The 17,836-nt window shown below is 42.0% G+C and overlaps 2 protein-coding genes across 3 annotated transcripts; both read left to right on the forward strand.

The window, feature by feature from the left end:
* SNRPB2 (small nuclear ribonucleoprotein polypeptide B2) lies at nucleotides 819–10,357 on the forward strand. Of its 2 annotated transcripts, none has more exons than XM_021392214.1 (7): nucleotides 819–917; nucleotides 1,083–1,170; nucleotides 2,355–2,527; nucleotides 5,072–5,212; nucleotides 8,803–8,856; nucleotides 9,374–9,462; nucleotides 9,976–10,357. In XM_021392214.1, the coding sequence occupies exons 2-7, from the start codon at nucleotides 1,107–1,109 to the stop codon at nucleotides 10,133–10,135; spliced, it is 681 nt and encodes a 226-aa protein (XP_021247889.1). In that variant the 5' UTR covers nucleotides 819–917; nucleotides 1,083–1,106; the 3' UTR covers nucleotides 10,136–10,357. The 2 variants fall into 2 exon arrangements, with proteins under 2 accessions (XP_021247889.1, XP_021247890.1); XM_021392215.1 differs by having other exon boundaries at nucleotides 909–997.
* On the forward strand, nucleotides 10,508–17,657 carry OTOR (otoraplin). The gene is made up of 4 exons (XM_021392216.1): nucleotides 10,508–13,169; nucleotides 13,642–13,781; nucleotides 14,353–14,463; nucleotides 17,288–17,657. The coding sequence occupies exons 1-4, from the start codon at nucleotides 13,046–13,048 to the stop codon at nucleotides 17,309–17,311; spliced, it is 399 nt and encodes a 132-aa protein (XP_021247891.1). The 5' UTR covers nucleotides 10,508–13,045; the 3' UTR covers nucleotides 17,312–17,657.

Consider the following 17,836-nt stretch of genomic DNA (forward strand, 5'->3'; position numbering starts at 1 on the left):
GAGCTGGAACACCTACAACTTCATCAGGTGCTCAGAGCCTTGCTAAATACCAGATTTTCCTTTTGCTCAGGAAAACTCCAGAATCCAGAAGGAAGGTTTTCCTTTTTCATGCACTACAGCTGAAGGAACAGCTCTTCCCAGTATTCTCATCTCTTCACACAGAAATGAGTTGCAGTGTGAACTTGTCCAAACGTAATTAAATCTAAGCAAGAATTGTCTTATGGAGTAAAATTTTTTTGCAGTATTTTCTTTATATGCAACCAGATTAAACTTCCGCAACTCAAAATTGTTTCTGAAGGATGGCATAATTGTTCACTCATAGAAATGAAGGTATGCAGCATGTAAAATTATTCCAAAAATTCTAAGGCTGCAGCCCCAGTTCTCCTCTCTGTTTATTTACCCTGAGCTGCCACCCACCACCGCAGGGCTTTCAAGAAATGAAGTGCTCAGATACATTGCCCTTCAGATATCAAAACTAAAATGCTTGTGCATGCACACTTTATAACAGGTGTCCCTCAAGGCACTGTTTCCCTTCCTTTTCTTTACATCTCGCACAGTAACTACACACAAGCACAGTCAGCTTTATTTCACACAGGAGCACGCCGCTTCATCCCAGGCGCAGAGCTCCAACACCCAGACGGTACTGCCAGCCCACAGGCACTTGGGCAGGACCCAGGACTGCGAGGCCGCCTCGTCTCTGTCAGCACACGAACAGAGCATTCAAGCAAGCCGATTACTCAGCGCCTCACAGGCTGCTCCCTGTACCCCTCAGCCCCAACATGGCGCCCGCAGAGCACGGGCCACCTGTCCCCGCACTGCGCATGCGCTTCTCGCGATCCCGGCGCATCGATCGCTCTAGGAGCGGCTCTCCGGCCTGCGCCTCCACGGCGTGACGGCGGCCATCTCGGCGGGAGGAGGTGCGGGCAGAGGGGGAGGCGGTGGTGCGGGGCAGCGAGCACCGCTGACGGGCCGTGCCTGCGGGGGGAGTACAGTGGAGGTCGGCGCGGGCCGTGCAAGCCTGTCGGGGCCGCGGGAGGCGGCGTTACCGCGCAGCTAACGACTGCGGTGTGCTCTGTCTGCAGGCGCGTCTGGGGCCGGCCTAGAGCATGGACATCAGGCCCAACCACACCATTTACATCAACAACATCAATGACAAGATTAAGAAAGAAGGTACGGCGGGTTGCGGGGCGCGCCTTCGTCAGGCAGCCCGCGCGCTGCGGTTCCGTGCCGGGCCGCCGCTCTCTGTGGAGAGGCCACGGCCGTGGGTTGGCGCGCTGCCCCGTGGCGCTGAGGCGGCTGGCTGCCCCTGCCGCCGTGCCCTGGCAGCATGCGAGTCTCCGCCAATAGTTTTTTTTTTTTCATTAGTAACTTTTAACTATAGAACTTCACATGGCCTTTAAAGCCTGCAAGCGTTATTTTTAAATACAAATTTTTTGAGCTGAAGGGTTTGGTTATCAAAATTTTTCTCATTAGGAGCAAGAAAACTGATAACACAAGCTTGTCTGTCTGGTCGCCTCTTCCTTTGCACACGCTGCTGTTGGCATTGACTGCAGGTTCCCTTAATGGAGGAAACCACCTTGTTGATCTTTATTATTTTTATTTATTTTTAGATAGAGCTATGGTTGGTCAAAAGCAGCTGGAAAAAGTGGTACTGGGCAGCAGCAGTGAGCAGGGGGCAGTGCTCTTATATAGCTGAAGTATTTTGGATGTCAGACTTGTCAATGAGAGTAATTATGTGATACAGATGTTGTATTTAGCTTAACTGGAGAATATTACCTTTTAATTCCATACGTTAGGTGATATAAAATAAAAATTAAATCTGTGGCAACTGTAAGGTATAGTGCGACCATGTGAAAATATACTCTTATCTAGAATATGAAAAAATATTTTGAAAGAATTCACTTAATGCTTAGACACTAAGTTTCCGAACTTACTTAGCCTTTGATTAGTCACTGCTTTGCTATATTGTTTAAACTATAACTCTTCACTGTTGCATGTTCCTGTATTGATTTGCTGATCAGTTTTTGATGGCTGTAATGTATCATACTTGAGTGTTTACATTGTCACAGATGTGTATTTGTCCCTTTGTGTCATTTTTACTCTCTTAGAAAGTTAAAAATGGATAGAGGTACAGTTTCTTCGCTAGCTGAAAACTTGTGTTGTGAAACCAATCATTATACACCTACCTGCTGAAACTGGGCAAATTTGCATTTGTACAGCAGATCTAACTAAGCTTGTGTGCCTTACTGCTGTGAGATGAAGGTTGCAGAAATCTCCCTAAAGGACACCATAATCTCTGTAGATGCAGACATTTATATGTAACCTGTTACAATCTTTTTTTATGTTGTCAACAGAATTGAAGAGGTCCTTGTATGCATTGTTCTCCCAGTTTGGTCATGTGGTTGACATTGTGGCTTTGAAGACTATGAAAATGAGAGGACAAGCTTTTGTTATATTTAAAGAATTAGGATCATCTACCAATGCTCTGAGACAACTGCAAGGCTTTCCATTTTATGGGAAACCAATGGTAAGTTATTTACTTCCTTCTCTGTGGAAAATTAAGTTACCGTGGTGTGTTGCAGAGTTTTGGTACTTGCGCCTCGTGAATTAACTGTCACAAATACTTGCAATTGTACTGTTACTCAGTGATGTCCTGCGTTGACAAATATACGTATTTATGTGAGCTTGACAGGCACTGGAGAGACTAATTGAAACACACAGTCAAGCTGAAGTTTGTACTTAGGTTTCCTAAATGTTGGCTTTATGTTTCACTGTAACGAGTGAAAAGTTTTCAAGATCTGAAATGCTTCCAGCTTAGATACAGACAGAGGGATTGAGTGCACCCTCAGCTAGTTTGCTGATGACACCAAGCTGTGCAGTGGACACAACAGAAGGAAGGGGTGCCATCCAGAGGGACCGGCACAGGCTTGAGGAGTGGGTCTCCGTGAACCTAATGAGGTTCAGCAAGACGAAGTGTAACGTGTTGCAGTTGGGTGGAGGCAATCCCAGATATGTGTACAGACTGAGAGGAGAATTCATTGAGAGTAGCCATGTGGAGAAGCACTTCGAGGTCCTGGCACATGAAAAACTTAACGTGAGGTGTAGCCCAGAAGGCCAGCTATCCTGGGCTGCGTCAACAGAGGGGTGGCAGCAGGGTGAGGGAGAGAATTGACCCCCTCTACTCTTCCTGGAAAGATTCTCAGGGGGCTGGTGCACCTCTCTTATGAAGAAAGGTTGAGGGAGCTGGGCTTGTTCAGCTTGGAGAAGAGAAAGCTCTGGAAAAACCTCATCGTGGCCTACTAGTACTCAAAGGGAGCTTATAAACGGGAGCGAGATTGAGTTTTTACTTGGGCAGATAGTGACAGGACAAGGGGGAATGGCTTTAAACTGAAAGAGAAGAGATTTAGATTAGATATTAGGAGGAAATTCTTTACTCGGAGAGTGGTGAGGCCCTGCCACTGCTGCCCAGAGCTGTGGGTGCCCCATCCCTGGAGATGCCCAAGGCCAGGCTGGAGGGGCCCTGGGCAGCCTGAGCTGGTGGGGGGCAGCCAGCAGAGGTTGGGGCTGGATGTGATTTAAGGTCCCTTCCAACCTAAGCCATTTCATGATATTCACTGTGTCTTCTGTTGAACAGATAAAATTTCCCCGGTCACGTTTTTGAGATTAGGTGCTTTCTGATGAATTTATAGTAATTAAAGTTACTCTAGATGTTTGTAAGACGTAGCTAGAATATGGTACTTCCTTTTCAAGGCAACAATGAGCAGGGTGAAGATCTATTCAGTTCTACTCTCCAGAAATTGGCAGATGTAGTCACTGATTTACTTTAGGAATTAATGAATAGTTTTGCTTGTGCTTACATCAGATTAGCAACCCAAATAACTGAATTCCGACACAACTTAGTGAAGCAGGTACAGTATTACTAGATAAAAGCCGATTTAATAATGTGCTTGATTACAGGCAGGATGGTACAACAATTGATACATTTTTGTTGCTGCCTGTTTGGGTAACTAGGCATCTCCTAATTTGGGAGTCTTGTGTATGCAAATGGTCCACTTGACTTCAGTGATATGTGGGTGTGCCAATGCTGTCAGCTCACAGCTTTGAGCGGCAAGGAGAGCCCTACTGTTGTTGTGTTGCTGAGGTGCAAGCTTCTTCCATTAAGGCTCTCAGATTATCTAACAAAATCCTTACCTAGGAGCTGTGCAAGCTTAGTTCTGTCGCCCTTAAAGGCCTTTGTGCTCAGTAAAATGCAGTAGAGTATTAAAACACAACACATTAGGGCATTATAAGCTTTCAGGTGTATTTCCCTCTTTGAATATTGACTGCAGGATACATCCTATGTCTAGAAACAAAGGATAAAAAAAAATCATCTGCTATGTGACCTTGTATTGAAGTAGTCTTCATTAAGTGATAGGATTGTAAACGTACATACATGTGCATACATGTGTAATACTGTGCATTTATATACTTGTAGCTCCACCATTTAGCTCCCTCACTTGGGCACTGGGAAGCTTTGTTCTGAAGAACAGCACAGTTATGCTGCTGATACAACCTATGCAGTCTGGGTTGAATTAAGACAAGTGCTTATCTTTTTAATTTACTCTGAGTTTTACTGAACTCAGTTTTCTGCAGAGATCTGAGATCATTGGAATCCTATCACCTCCCCCCACCCCCAAATGCTTTATCCCCCCTATTTTTTTTAACAGCAGCTGATGGCAATTTTGCTAACTAATGTTACATAGCATTGTACATCTGCTGCCTGGACAGACATTATAAAGATGCTGTTAGCTGATTAGAGTTCTGATTCCAATGAGTGTCGTAAAATTAGTAATTTCTTCTCATGAATGGTTCATCCCAGTTTTTAAAACGTTCTTTAGTTGTGATGAGAATTAATTAAAAGCGTTACGTACTCTGTAAACATGCCTACAATTTAAAAGTGTTTTTAATATAATAAGTTTCTACAAAATATTGTGTGAATGAGAGAGAATGCGTTCAGTGAAGTTGGTGTGAGATTTTCAGTATTATAAACAGCAAAATTTATTGGTTTTTTTTTTTTTTTACCTTATAAAAGCGTATTCAGTATGCCAAAACAGACTCTGATATCATCTCTAAAATGCGTGGTACTTTTGCTGACAAGGAGAAGAGGAAGGAAAAGAAGAAGGCCAAGTCTCTGGAGCAGTCAGCTAATGCAGCAAATAAAAAGATAATTCAGGTAAGCTGCTTCTGTATTTAAAAAAAAAAAGAAGAAAAGGAAAAAAAAAACCCAAGTCAAAACAGGATTTCCTTTTTTTTTTTTTTTTTCTTAATGAAATGTTTTGGATTTTTTTTGGGGGGGGGACTAAGTATTTTGGTACTGTAAGTTCTTTGGATTGCTGTCTGTTGATACCTAGTGCTCTTTAGCACCCATTAAAGCTGCAGGAGGGGATGTGATTATGTAGTCCTTAATGCATTTTATTTTATTTTATTTTTTTTACTGTTTTTTATTTCTTTATTTTTTTTTCTCGTTCCTATTGTAAGATGAAAAGTAAGTAATAGAGCAAAGGTACAATAAACCAAAGTAGAAAGTAACATTGTGTATGTATATATATGCTGAAAGGCTGGTGCTGCCACAGGAACTTGGGGTTCTTTGACCATGGGGCGGTTTACTTGGCACCTGGCCTGATGGCTGCGGGCAGGCCTCGCCTGTCACAGAGGGGAAAGCAGATCCTAGCCCAGGAGCTGGCAGGGCTCATTGATAGGGCTTTAAACTAGGTATGAAGGGGGATGGGGATAGAATGATGCTCACTAGGGTGGAGCGAGTAGTTCAGAAATTTCAACAAGATTTGGTGGGGGAAGAGGGTAGTGGTCAGTGGGACAGAGAAGGGGTTGGGGACGTTTTAGTTGTAGGAGATTGTGGGGAAAAGCCTCCGAGCCATCCTGTAGGGTGTGCTGGGAACTCCTCAGAGGAGGTAATGTTGCTGACTCCCCATCCGATACCTTCTCCTGTCCCTCTAGGAAGCAGTGCGGGAAAACTTCAGATTTCTTCTGGAAGTTTGAGGGAGGGCCCCTCTAGAAAGGTAGTGTGCCAGAAAGCCCAGCTGAAGTGCCTTTACACTGATGTTCACAGCATGGGAAATAAGCAGGAGGAACTGGAAACCGTGATGTGCTTGGAAAATTATGATCTGGTTACTATCACAGAAATGTGGTGCAATGAATCCCACGATTGGAACACTCTGAGGGCTACAGCCTCTTCAGAAGGGATAGACAGAGCAGGAAAGAAGAGGGAGTTGCCCTCTATTTTAGGAAGTGGGTAGATTGCGAAGAGCTGTGTCTGAGTAACAGCCGTGAGCAGGTTGAGAGCTTATGGGTTAAAATCAGGGATTGGTCCAGTAAAGGAGATCTAGTGGTTGGGGTCTGTTACAGGCCACCTGATCAGGGGGAGCCTGTTGATGAGACCTTCTTGCTTCAGCTGCAGGAGGTATCGCATTTGCAGGCTCTTGTCCTGATGGGGGATTTCAACCACCCGGATATCCGCTGGGATAGCGGCAAGGTGGGCGGCAGACAGTCCAGCAGATTCCTGCAGTCTGAGAATAATTTCCTAGCCCAGGTATTAGATGGACCAACCCGAGGTGAAGCCTTACTGGACCTGGTGCTCACCAACATGGAGGAGAGCACTAGAGGGGTTAAGATTGGAGGCAGCCTGGGCTGTAGTGATCATGCCCTGGTGGGGTTTGCGATCTGGAGGAATGCAGGCCTGGCAAAGAGTAGAGTCAGGACCCTGAAATTCAGGAGAGTGAAATTCCGGCTGCTCAGGGAGTTGCTGGATGGGATCCCCTGGGAAACTGTCCTTAAGGGCATAGGGACAGAGCAACGCTGGCAGCTCTTTAAGGACGCCTTCCTGAGAGCGCGGAGCTCTCCATCCCCCAGCAAAAGAAATCAAGCAGAGGAGGCGGGCGACCCGCATGGCTCAGCAAGGACCTGCAGCTTAAACTGAGGGAAAAGAGAGAAATGTATGCAAAGTGGAAGCAGGGTTGTGTAGCCTGGGAGGAATACAGGGCTGTTGTCCACATGTGTAGAGATAGGATCAGGAAAGCCAAGGTGCAGATTGAGCTGAACTTGGCTAGGGATGTGAAAAATAACAAGAAGGGGTTCTACAGGTACATAGGCAGGAGGAAACAGGCCAAGGAGAGTGTTCCCCCTCTGATAAATGAGGACAGAGAAGTGGTTTCCTCAGACGTGGAAAAAGCTGAGGTGCTCAATAAGAGCTTTGCCTCAGTCTTCACTGGTGGTCAGGCTCCCTGTGTCTGCCAGGACCCTGAACCTTGAGGTGTGGGTGAGAGGAGTGGATTCCATCCCACTGTAACAGTGGAACAAGTCCGAGACCTTCTCATGAAACTGAATGTATGGAAGTCCATGGGGCTGGATGATATCCATCCTAGGGTTCTGAGAGAGATGGCTGATGTGGTTGCCGAGCCGCTCTCCATCATATTTGAAAAATCATGGCTGTCCGGTCAAGTCCCCGGTGACTGGAGAAAGGGAAACATTACTCCCATTTTTAAGAAAGCGAGAAAGGATGACCCAGAGAACTACAGGCCGGTGAGCCTCACCTCTGTGCCTGGGAAGATCATGGAGCAGATCCTCCTAGAAGACATGTCAAGGCACATACGTGACAAGGAGGTGATCCAAGACAGCCAGCATGGCTTCACCAAGGGTAGATCTTGCCTGACCAATCTGGTGGCCTTCTACGATGGAGTGACGGCATGGGTGGATGGGAGGAGGGTGATGGATGTCATCTACCTGGACTTCTCCAAAGCCTTTGACAGGGTCCCTCACCACATTCTTCTCTCCAAATTGGGGAGTTATGGATTTGAGGGATGGACTGTTCGGTGGATTAAGAACTGGTTGGCTGGTCGCAGCCAAAGGGCTGTGATTAATGGTTCTATGTCAGGTTGGAGGCCGGTCACAAGCGGTGTCCCCCAAGGCTCAGTCTTGGGACTGGTGCTCTCCAGCATCATAATCAATGACATAGACGATGGAGTTGAGTGCGCCCTCAGCAAGTTTGCAGATGACACCAAGCTGAGTGGTGCATTTGATACATGGGGGGAAGGGAAGCCATCTAGAGGGACCTGGACAGGCTGGAGAATCATAGAATTGCTCAGGTTGGAAAGGACCTTCAAGATCATGCCATGCCACCATGCCATTTTCACCTCGCCACCCACACACTAGCAACCCACGTGGGTTGAATGTTGTATTATGTACTTACTGTTTCTGGTAGGACACAATTTGTTGAGAAGGAGAGATCTGTGATCATGCAAATCAACAACCAAAAAAATTCTGTTTCCTCAGGATTTATTCAAAATCAATTATTATATGCTGATTTCTTAGAAATGATTGCTTCTATTTATAATGATAATAGCTTTAGTTATCCTTGCTAAACTGGAGTCCTTCGAAGTGTGTGTTTTTTTTCTTATTGTGTCTATCATGTCTTGTCTAGGTCTTCATTCTCAAAACTTATTTCCTGCCTAACTAAACTGAATTTAATGATAATGAAGTAGTGATTTGCCATATCTGCTGACTCAGCCATTAGTTACATATTTATTCCTTGATTGTCTGGTTTTGGGGTTCAATGCAATCTACATGTTGTTGTTCCCCTGGGGCAAGTATTTCATAAACAAATGTTCCTTGGATTGCAGCTTAAAAATAAAACAAAGAAAACATCATCTTTATAATACACTACTTTAGTTGTACAGAAACGTGGCGATGTGTGTTTACATTATCTCTAACCAAATGTCTTTTTAAAACTACTTTGTACTTATTTACTAGGGAGCAACACAAAATTCAACCAGTGCCCCTGGGACTTCACCGCAGAATCAGCAGGTAATGCTTGCTTTTGTGACCAAATCTTTTCAAGATTCTGAAGCTTAACATCTAATGGAGTTTGTAACCCATAAATTGCTGTAGAATACTGTAGTAAAACCATGTGTTTTCTGTGGGTTTCAGTTGCCCCTGAGATACTCAGTAGTTCAGTTCAGCTGTTGATGAGCCAGGGTCTTTATCTTGGCCTCCAGCTCCTTCACTAGAGAAGGAGATGGGGAAGATCTTTTTCCAAGCTAATGTCCTCCCACACAGATGTCCTGGATAGCCTGTGAAATCTGAGATGGCACTGCAATTAGTACTAAGGGATGTGAATCCTAACTGTGGCAGTGCTGAGATCTAGTGTGGTGGGGTACTGCAGTATCAGCTGTTTAGCAGAAAAAAACAAAAACCACTGAGATCTGTGTCTGCATATTGCATGAAGGTATCCTAAAGCCCAGCTACCATAATAATGCAGATGGATTTAGAGGGGCAGACAGCTGTGGATAATCTGCTGAACTTTGTTCTTCTCTTATTGCAGGTGCCTGATAACCCACCAAACTATATTCTTTTCCTTAATAACCTGCCTGAGGAAACAAATGAGATGATGCTGTCCATGTTATTCAACCAGTAAGTTTTGAAAAGAAGGAAACTTTCCTTTGATTCCGTTACTTTTTTTTTTTTTTTACAGTAGGCTCATTGATTATTAGAAATAAGAGGTTTTGAAGGTATTTCAGTTCTCTGTGTTACTGCCAAGATTACAGATGTCTGTTCTGATGACTGGGTGCAGAAAGCAAGTCTGACTTTTTTTAAAAATAAATAATTTTGATTGTAGAAGTTATCTGTTATCAGTCTGCAGTGCATTAAGCTGGTGACTAATGTTAAAGACTTCAGAAGCAGCTTTAAAACCAGCTTTAATTGCTTCTGCAGATGTGTAAGACTGATTAAATTACTTCAGCAGAATGATCCTTAAGAGAGGCAAAGTTTTAAGGATGGGAAATGTAAAAATTTTTCAATTGAATCTCTTGTTAGTAGTAACTATTATTCTAGTAGATGCATATGGGAAGGTCTTCTGGCTGCTGAAGGGAGGTAAATTATCAAACTAGAAAATACTATCTGACTCTTCTTAAATTTGTTTTAAAGGTTTCCTGGATTCAAAGAAGTACGCTTAGTGCCTGGGCGCCATGACATTGCATTTGTGGAGTTTGAAAATGAATGTCAAGCAGGAGCTGCTCGAGACGCTCTCCAAGGATTCAAGATAACTCCGTCTCATGCCATGAAAATCACTTATGCTAAGAAATAACCAGACACTCTTTGGAAGTCTTCGTATTGATTTTTTTTTTTCCTATTTTAATATGATGGTACAGCATGCTTTCTGTCCTGTGCAGAAAGGATAAGACTGTTGTGTAAAATCGCTGCAGCTGTCAGCACAATTGCAGGACTTCCATGGATCTATTGAATAGTAATTTTTTTGTGCTAAAATACTAATTTTTATAAAATAAATTCAGCTTATGCTGTTCTCAAACTGTGTTTTTCATTAAATCTGTCTTATTAATCTGTTAAATTTGCACGGTGTATGGGAATTGCTAGATCATGGCCTGAACCAATGAATGAGCACCAGGTGAGAAGGTGTGGCTAAGCCAGGGAGCTCAGCTGCAAGCAGTGCACCTGAGCAATGGGAAGGGGTGGACCCAGGGTCCTCCTCACCCTCATATAAGGGTTAGCAGCCAAGAGAGCAGCATCTCTTCGGAGCTTCTGCTCTTCTTGAGATGTTAGCAGTCTTTGGACAGGGTGAGCTACCTTCTGTGTTGCTTTTTAAACTAAATCTTAATGAGTGCCTTTCTAAGCATGCTCCTGTTCTGGTAGAAGGCGTTATCATCGCCTTCCACTGCTCCGTAGGGAGTTAATTCATAATATTGGTTTAACTACTTTTAAGGTGACTCATTTCTCAGAAGTGAGTGCTGGAAAATTATATGTGTTTTCAGAGCAAAAAGCGTGAGTGGGAATGTTAAACGCCAGCATGCTCAGAATAAATGCAATACTCAGTCTTCAGCCTCACTGTCAAGGGGACAGCTGCTTTTCAGTGAGAATAATTTTGTCTCATAAATAAAGAAAAATAGGTCGCTGGTGTTTTTTTATTTCTGCTTCTGTTGGTAGAAATTAGTTAAAATTTAGACAGCTCTGTTCAGCTTTTTGGTTTTGTCTGTACAGTAATGGCTGATAGAAGTCATTGTATAGAGGGCACATGCAAACTTACGGTTTGGGTTGGTTTTGATTTTCCTATTGTCTCGTCTTTTGCAGGGATTTAATGGTTTAGGAAGAGTTTTCTGGCTCTTTCCAAAGACACGACTGATAAGCTTGATGGTCTGCTTTTAGGCAGGCTTTACAAAATGTGTGTCCTAGTATTTGTGTGGTTTTTGTTTTTTTTTCCTCCTTTGTTTGAAACACTTAAAGGTTTTGTTGAACACAAAATTTGCTAAATGCAGTGAAGTAATCCAATGTAGTTTTGGGAAAATCTTCAAAAGCTGAGGTGTTCTCTTCAGGTGGTGAAGATACAAGACGTAGAAAGATGTTTTAGCTTAAGAGAATAATGAAACCTGAACTATATTTTTGGTGAAACTCACTGGATTTTCCATGGTGTTGTCTAGGAGAATTGTAGTCAGGCTCTTGGGAGATTAATATCTGAGAAGTGGTATCGTAGTGTTTGTGTTTATCATGTTGTGCTATTCCTCAGTTCTTTAATACTTTGTCTGAGTCCTCTAACCACCCTTTCAAAGACCTAACAGGATGAAGTTAGCGTGACTTCCTTCAGATGTAGTTCAGGCAAACAGCTGGTGTTAAGACCAAGTGTACAAGGAAGAACGTTCAAATGAGCACAGTAGCTACCTTGTGAGTGTTGAGGCTTTTCTGTTTCCCAAGTAAATCAATTGGAAAATGAGGAAGTAGGCTGTAGCTGTTCCTCTATTGCTGCAGCTTGGTGCATTCCCTACCTGTGCTGTGTGAGCTTGCTTGTAGCTGCAGAGCATGTGTTTTTTCCCAGTTGTGTTCTGAGGTGACTGAGGTCTGACTTCAGACTGTTATTTGGACAACATGTTTTGTATCCAGGAAAGCATGATAGATTTTTGGAAATCTTGCTATGCTCCATGTTCTGATACGTCTGCTCCCCTTCTGATCAAGTACTCTGTTTCACTGCATCTGAAACTGCTCCTTAAAACTGCTCTTCTGCACAGCATCTGTGAAAACCATCTTCTACACTCAGATTACACTGCAAGACGATGCCCTTCCACAGCTGGATTAATTCTGGATTTCTATATATGCATTTTCCATTCTTTTTAGTGAATTCACAAGTTTAGAACGCTTGCAAGTGAAAACTTGTTTTTTGTGCACCTGAAAAAGAACAAAAGAACAAAACATCTATTTCAATTGAAATACTACTTACTTATTCTCATATGTTATGACTGTATTTTGGGAGGTTAGATCAATTTTAGATGTCCTGTAAGGCTTAACAAGTCCCTCTTAAGTCAGCTTATGGTACTGTTTTGTGTCACATCTGCAGACTCTCAGCTGAGTTCAGCTATATAAATAAGCATGAAATGGCCACTGCTTTTGCTTAACCTGTCTATTCTGCTCTCTTTCTGCATTTACCTGTGTAAAAGAAATCTTACCTACGCAAGTATGCAGTGCTTGAATTCTAGGTTACAAATTTAAGTTGCAGAGTTGAAAAGGTTTTTTTAATTGAGTTATATTCACATCCACATTTAGTGTTGTAGAGCCTTTCTAGAGTAATGAGGAAATTGCTGCCATGGAGAGTTTATGGTCCAGGGAAAATTGTACTTGTTAGTGTGTGTTTGTGAGAGTAAAGGACTGAAGGATTTGCAAGGATGTAATTTTCTTCCCTGTTTGTTGGGGTCTGACTTAATTTTTCATCCTCAAACAAATTTTGCTTGAGGTGAGATTAAGACTGTGTATGACTGCGGGAAGGCTTAAAACTTTTAAGTAATACAGTTGCTCCAGAATGGGTTTGGGAAAGGATTCTGTTGCATAAGTGGAACCTGAGGTTTCCCTCTTGCCAGCGGCTCCTTTTGCTGCAGTGGAATGTCACCCTGATCCCTTCCCATTGGCCAGGGATGTTTGTCCAGATGTTTGGCTCTTCCATAAAAGATGCAGATCGCTGGACCCAGCGCGCATTTGGGAAGTGCTGCAGCAAAGAAAAATGACACAACGTGCTTATTTGATTATCTTATTTTTGTGTCTTGGATTAATGAATCCATTTGCAACTGGAATGTTTATGGACAAGCTTGCCAGCAAGAAGCTGTGTGCTGATGATGACTGTGTGTGTGAGTAATTTCGTTTTAATTTTAATTAGAATATATTCTCAAAAACAGTTGTGGAGCTTGGAAGCTGTAGTGTGACAGAAATCTACCCTGCTTATTTAGCTCATCTTTAAATTGCTCTGTCAAAGTAGAGCGGGAAGATGAATGCGGAGCATCAAATCCTGTTTTACTGCAGCAAGACTTTTCTAAGGGACCCTTCTCATGAGTGAAAGCTAAGTGTAGAGAGGAGACAGACGGGTTGTTGTAACTTACATTAGGATTAAATGGCACATTCTAAAGCTGTTATTCTGCTTACTGGAGATGGAAAAATGAGCAGGACAAATTACTGGCAGGCATTAATTTCAGAATAACCTACTTTTGTCTGTAGAAAAAGTTTTACATGTGTGCATCCACACACTTGTTTGTTTTTCTTTATAAAAGCATGTCTTTACATTCATCCATCTCATTCTTGATTTTTTTTATTTTCTTTTCCTAGACACCATTTCCCTTGTCAGAGCAGAAGAGGATTATAATGCTCCAGACTGCAGATTCATTAATATTAAAAAAGGGCAGTTGATTTATGTTTACTCAAAACTAGTGAAAGAAAAAGAATCTGGAGAATTCTGGGCTGGAAGTGTAAGATGAGATTCTTGTGTATATGAGCAAACCAGAAGGAGATGAGCATTTATTTCTTGACAAAAATGTGGTGATGTTGAGCTACTGTGGGTTTTGAAGTAGCAACTTAGTTTTCAGATTGAGTGTTTAAACTGACTGAGGAGTCTTGAGGGCTTTTTTCTTCTTTTTTTTTTTTTTGTAATGAAGTGTAAGTGTCTTCATTAACTGTCCTGTAATTATGAATTTAACCCAAGTTAAAGGGCTCAACAGCTCTTTTCTGCTTGCTGAAACTATGCAGGAGAAAAACTTTCATCACATTTGCTCATAAAACTCTTAAATATAAAGGAAGCAAACACTAGTATTAGCTGTGTTCATAACAATAATTAAAAAAAAGCTGTGCTGTTATTTTATTCTATCTGTATTAGGACTTGTGCTAATGGTTCATTTAATGTGCTGGTTAATTGGAGGACTAGGAAATCCAAAACCAGAGTTATAAATTCTCTTAGTAGCTGCTTCTGACTAAATTATGAATTGGCTTTAAGCAGATGAGGACTGTTCTAATGTACCTAAGTATACATCTCCTTGCTTGAAGGTTTATGGAGAAGAGTATGAAGACCACATGGGGACAGTTGGTTATTTCCCTCGCCATTTAGTCTCAGTGCAACATGTCTATCAAGAAGCAAATAAGACCATTCCTACAACGGTAAGGAATTTACAAAACCCCAGCTGGCTATGTAATTATCCTTGGCTGTGTAATGCTAATTTCCTGTAAAAACAGATCATAATTGTGGCAGTTGATTGTAGCATATCACAGATGCTTAGGGATGCAATCTTTGGGCCTTTATGCGGACAAATAGTCTCAATAAAATCCTAACATAAGCTCTGATATTGTAGACTTCACAAATGCCGAGTTAAGGCCTTGATCCTATTATTGTTCCTGTTGATTGGAATAGTATTGCTTGAAGGCCTCATAAGAGTCTTACCCAAGCTTCTTGCAATGTGTTGCAAATGCTTTTCTTTTTTGGAGCCTGAACATTGTGCTGCATATTTCAGTAACGTGTACAAACATGCCTTCTATTAATGGTCTATATAGGTTGACATTGTCATGCAGTACTTCTGTTTTACCCTCCTGAACACCCTTCTCAAGCTTCAGTGAAAGCAGGTCCCTGGCAATTGTTCGTGAAAACTCACTTTTCTACTATTCCTCTAGAAATACAGTATTCTTTGGTTCTTGTTTTTATAGTAGCAGCATCACTTGGGTTAAAATGTGGAAGGAACTTAGAAAATTAACCTTAGTTTTCAGAATGCTGTATGAGGAAAGTACGCTTGCTGCTAGTACATCTATCAAAAAGTAGAGTAGCAAAGCTATTGAAAATGTGTTTTTAAATAAGCTGCATTTCTGAAAGGATGGTTCTCCCTGATCATGTGCAGCAGTGTGTCATACACCAGACAGTTCTTAACATGACTTAAAGATCTGAAACGTACTCCAAAGAGAAGTGGAAGAGGAAGGTATGGCTTGGCTTGCAACTAACATTACTGGTAGCTTATACTTATGCCTAGAACAAATTGCTCATAGCCTTGAAATTGTATATGGACTCTTTAATCCCAGTTCTTGATTATTAGGTGGGTTTCATTAAAACAAGAAATAAGTGAAATGAAGTTTAATAGTTGCTAGGGTTTGTGTTATTAATGTCAGACCAATTTTATTTGAGGAAATGCAAATCTTGAAACAAGCGATTGCTGTTCTTGACACTACATGAGTGTATTCTGAATTTGGCCAGTAGCATTGCAGCAATTAGTCGTTCTTTCAAGTTCTGTGACTGAAATACGTTTCTAAGCTCTTTTCTCAGCGACAGCCAGTCTGCTGAATGGCAAGCAGAGCTGGAAGCAGAGCTCGGTTAAAGTCATCTCTTAGTCTGCAGGCTGGCTGAGGGTCCAGAATGGGCCACTGCCAGGCTGCACTGCAGAACTTTACTTGGCAAGTGGAAGTTCTGCACCAAACCCTTCTGTAAAACTAATCACACAAAGTTTCATGGTTGTTTCACCCTTAGTTCATGTTCTTGCTATGCAAAAGCTTCACAGCAAAACCTGATGTTGGTACAGATGCATTCTTTTCCCTGTTTCTCTGTTCTCATTTGTACGTTGCAGACGTGGCATTAAAGGATCTGACTTCAGGTTTACATTTAAAACTGTTTACAGCAGATCTTGATGTATCTCTAGGTGGTCATACTGATTCCTCCAGAAGTATCCTTTAAAGGATACTGCTTTACACAAGAGCTATTCTTGCACAGCTCTTGTATGCCTGTACTGCAACGTTGTAGCTGGTCTTAGGTTTGCAGGTCTGCTGCCCTTCATTTAAGCTGCTGGCAATGATTGTGCCTTGCTTTCCTGTCCTCAAAGCTGTGAAGTCTGGTGCTGTTGTTACTGCTGATGTGAGAACTATCTTCTCTGACTGCCCTTCTTCCTAACCCTTTCACTTATTGTTTCATTTACACTATGGGACCTGGTGATGCCCAGAGCTTAATGATCAAGCAGCATGGCAGCTCCAGCCCAATCAAAGCACTGAGTAGTCTACTTGATAGGCACCTTGATGGGGGGGGAATATTGGAGTGGGACCTGGTGCTCTAAAGAGGAGCATGAAAGAGGACATTAGTATGGGGGCCTCTCTCTCCTTTATTTTTCCCCATCGTAACTGTCAGAACTGGAGTCAATGTCATCAGCAACAGACCCTCTTAATAAATTCCAGTGCTTGTGAACTTCTTGCACACTGAATACAGTAGACTCCTTACTGTACTGTGTACTACTGAGTGGTGTTAGTTTGCCTGCCACCCCTCAATGATTTTAAATTGGTCATTTGCTGGCTAAAAGGAGAGTACTTTTAATACCAGTAAGCATTTGCTCTGAACCAGCTTCCAGTGGACAACTACATGTGACAGGCTGGTCTAATGTAAATGTTGCTGAGTTTGAGCACACAAGTTGTTAATTCCCTGCAGTAAAATCAAGATGAGAGCTATGTAGCCATACAAAATACTAGCAGAAAGCTAGATGAAAGCATGTGCTATGAAAATGTATCCCTTGCTGGAAGTTTTCAAGCAAAATGCAAACATTTTCTAGTCAGATTTCTCTGTAGCAAGTGAATCACAGCCTCAGTCAAATTAAGGCATCCTTTTCATGTCTGGTTAGGAATAGTTTAAGGATAAGGGGTTACATACAACTCAAATCCAAGCGTGGATGTGGGAATACAAAACAGAAAGATAAAGGAATTGTCTGAAATAAGAAAGAACATAGCATCGCCCAATTCACTTTAAAGATTTATGTCAGGAACAAATCATCCCAAACACATAAAAGGAATTGAAAGAAATAAAAGCTTTCTTCTCCAGAATTCTGTGAAGTTAATTTATAGAGAACATACTTTGAATATATTAGTGTATTCAGTGTTTGCATCTACTTATCTACCTTTGGGGGATGATAAAGGAATGTTAATCCTTCAGTAATCTCAAAACATCTTTCCTTTAACTCTCTTTCAGGACATTGATTTCTTCTGTGAGTAGTGCTGAAGATGGCTGGGGAATCTCCAGGGTGCTATCAAGAAATGCTGACAAAGAAACATGGAACCCTTCACTGAACACCAGCTTTTTTTTTAATAGCTAATTGTAAAATAAGTTGTCTTTCAAGTGCAAAAGTTGATTTAAAGGCAGTGATTTGGGGTGGGGAAAACAGCCTTATACAGAATCTATCCTTTAGAAATTATTTACCTGCATATACTTGTGAATGCAGCTGTTAGCCTCTGCATTATTTTGAGTAGTATAGATTATATGTAGAATTAGATGTGCAATCTTGACCTGCGTTTTCCTGCCTTAACCTTATACTACATATTAAATAAACATTAAAAAAGCTCTTCCTTTGTTGACCAATGCGTGACTTTCTGATTTAAGTCATTTCAGGCTGCTCTGAGTACTTCATGTTTTTATGTTTATTTTATTTCTGCAAAAGTGCATGTTATCTTCTAGATGGGGAAGCGCTATGTGAACGGTCAGTGCGCTGCCCTCTGAAGCTACCTCGGTTGCCTGCGTTGG

The sequence above is a fragment of the Numida meleagris genome, chromosome 3 (assembly GCF_002078875.1).
Source record: "Numida meleagris isolate 19003 breed g44 Domestic line chromosome 3, NumMel1.0, whole genome shotgun sequence".
Classification (NCBI taxonomy): domain Eukaryota; kingdom Metazoa; phylum Chordata; class Aves; order Galliformes; family Numididae; genus Numida; species Numida meleagris.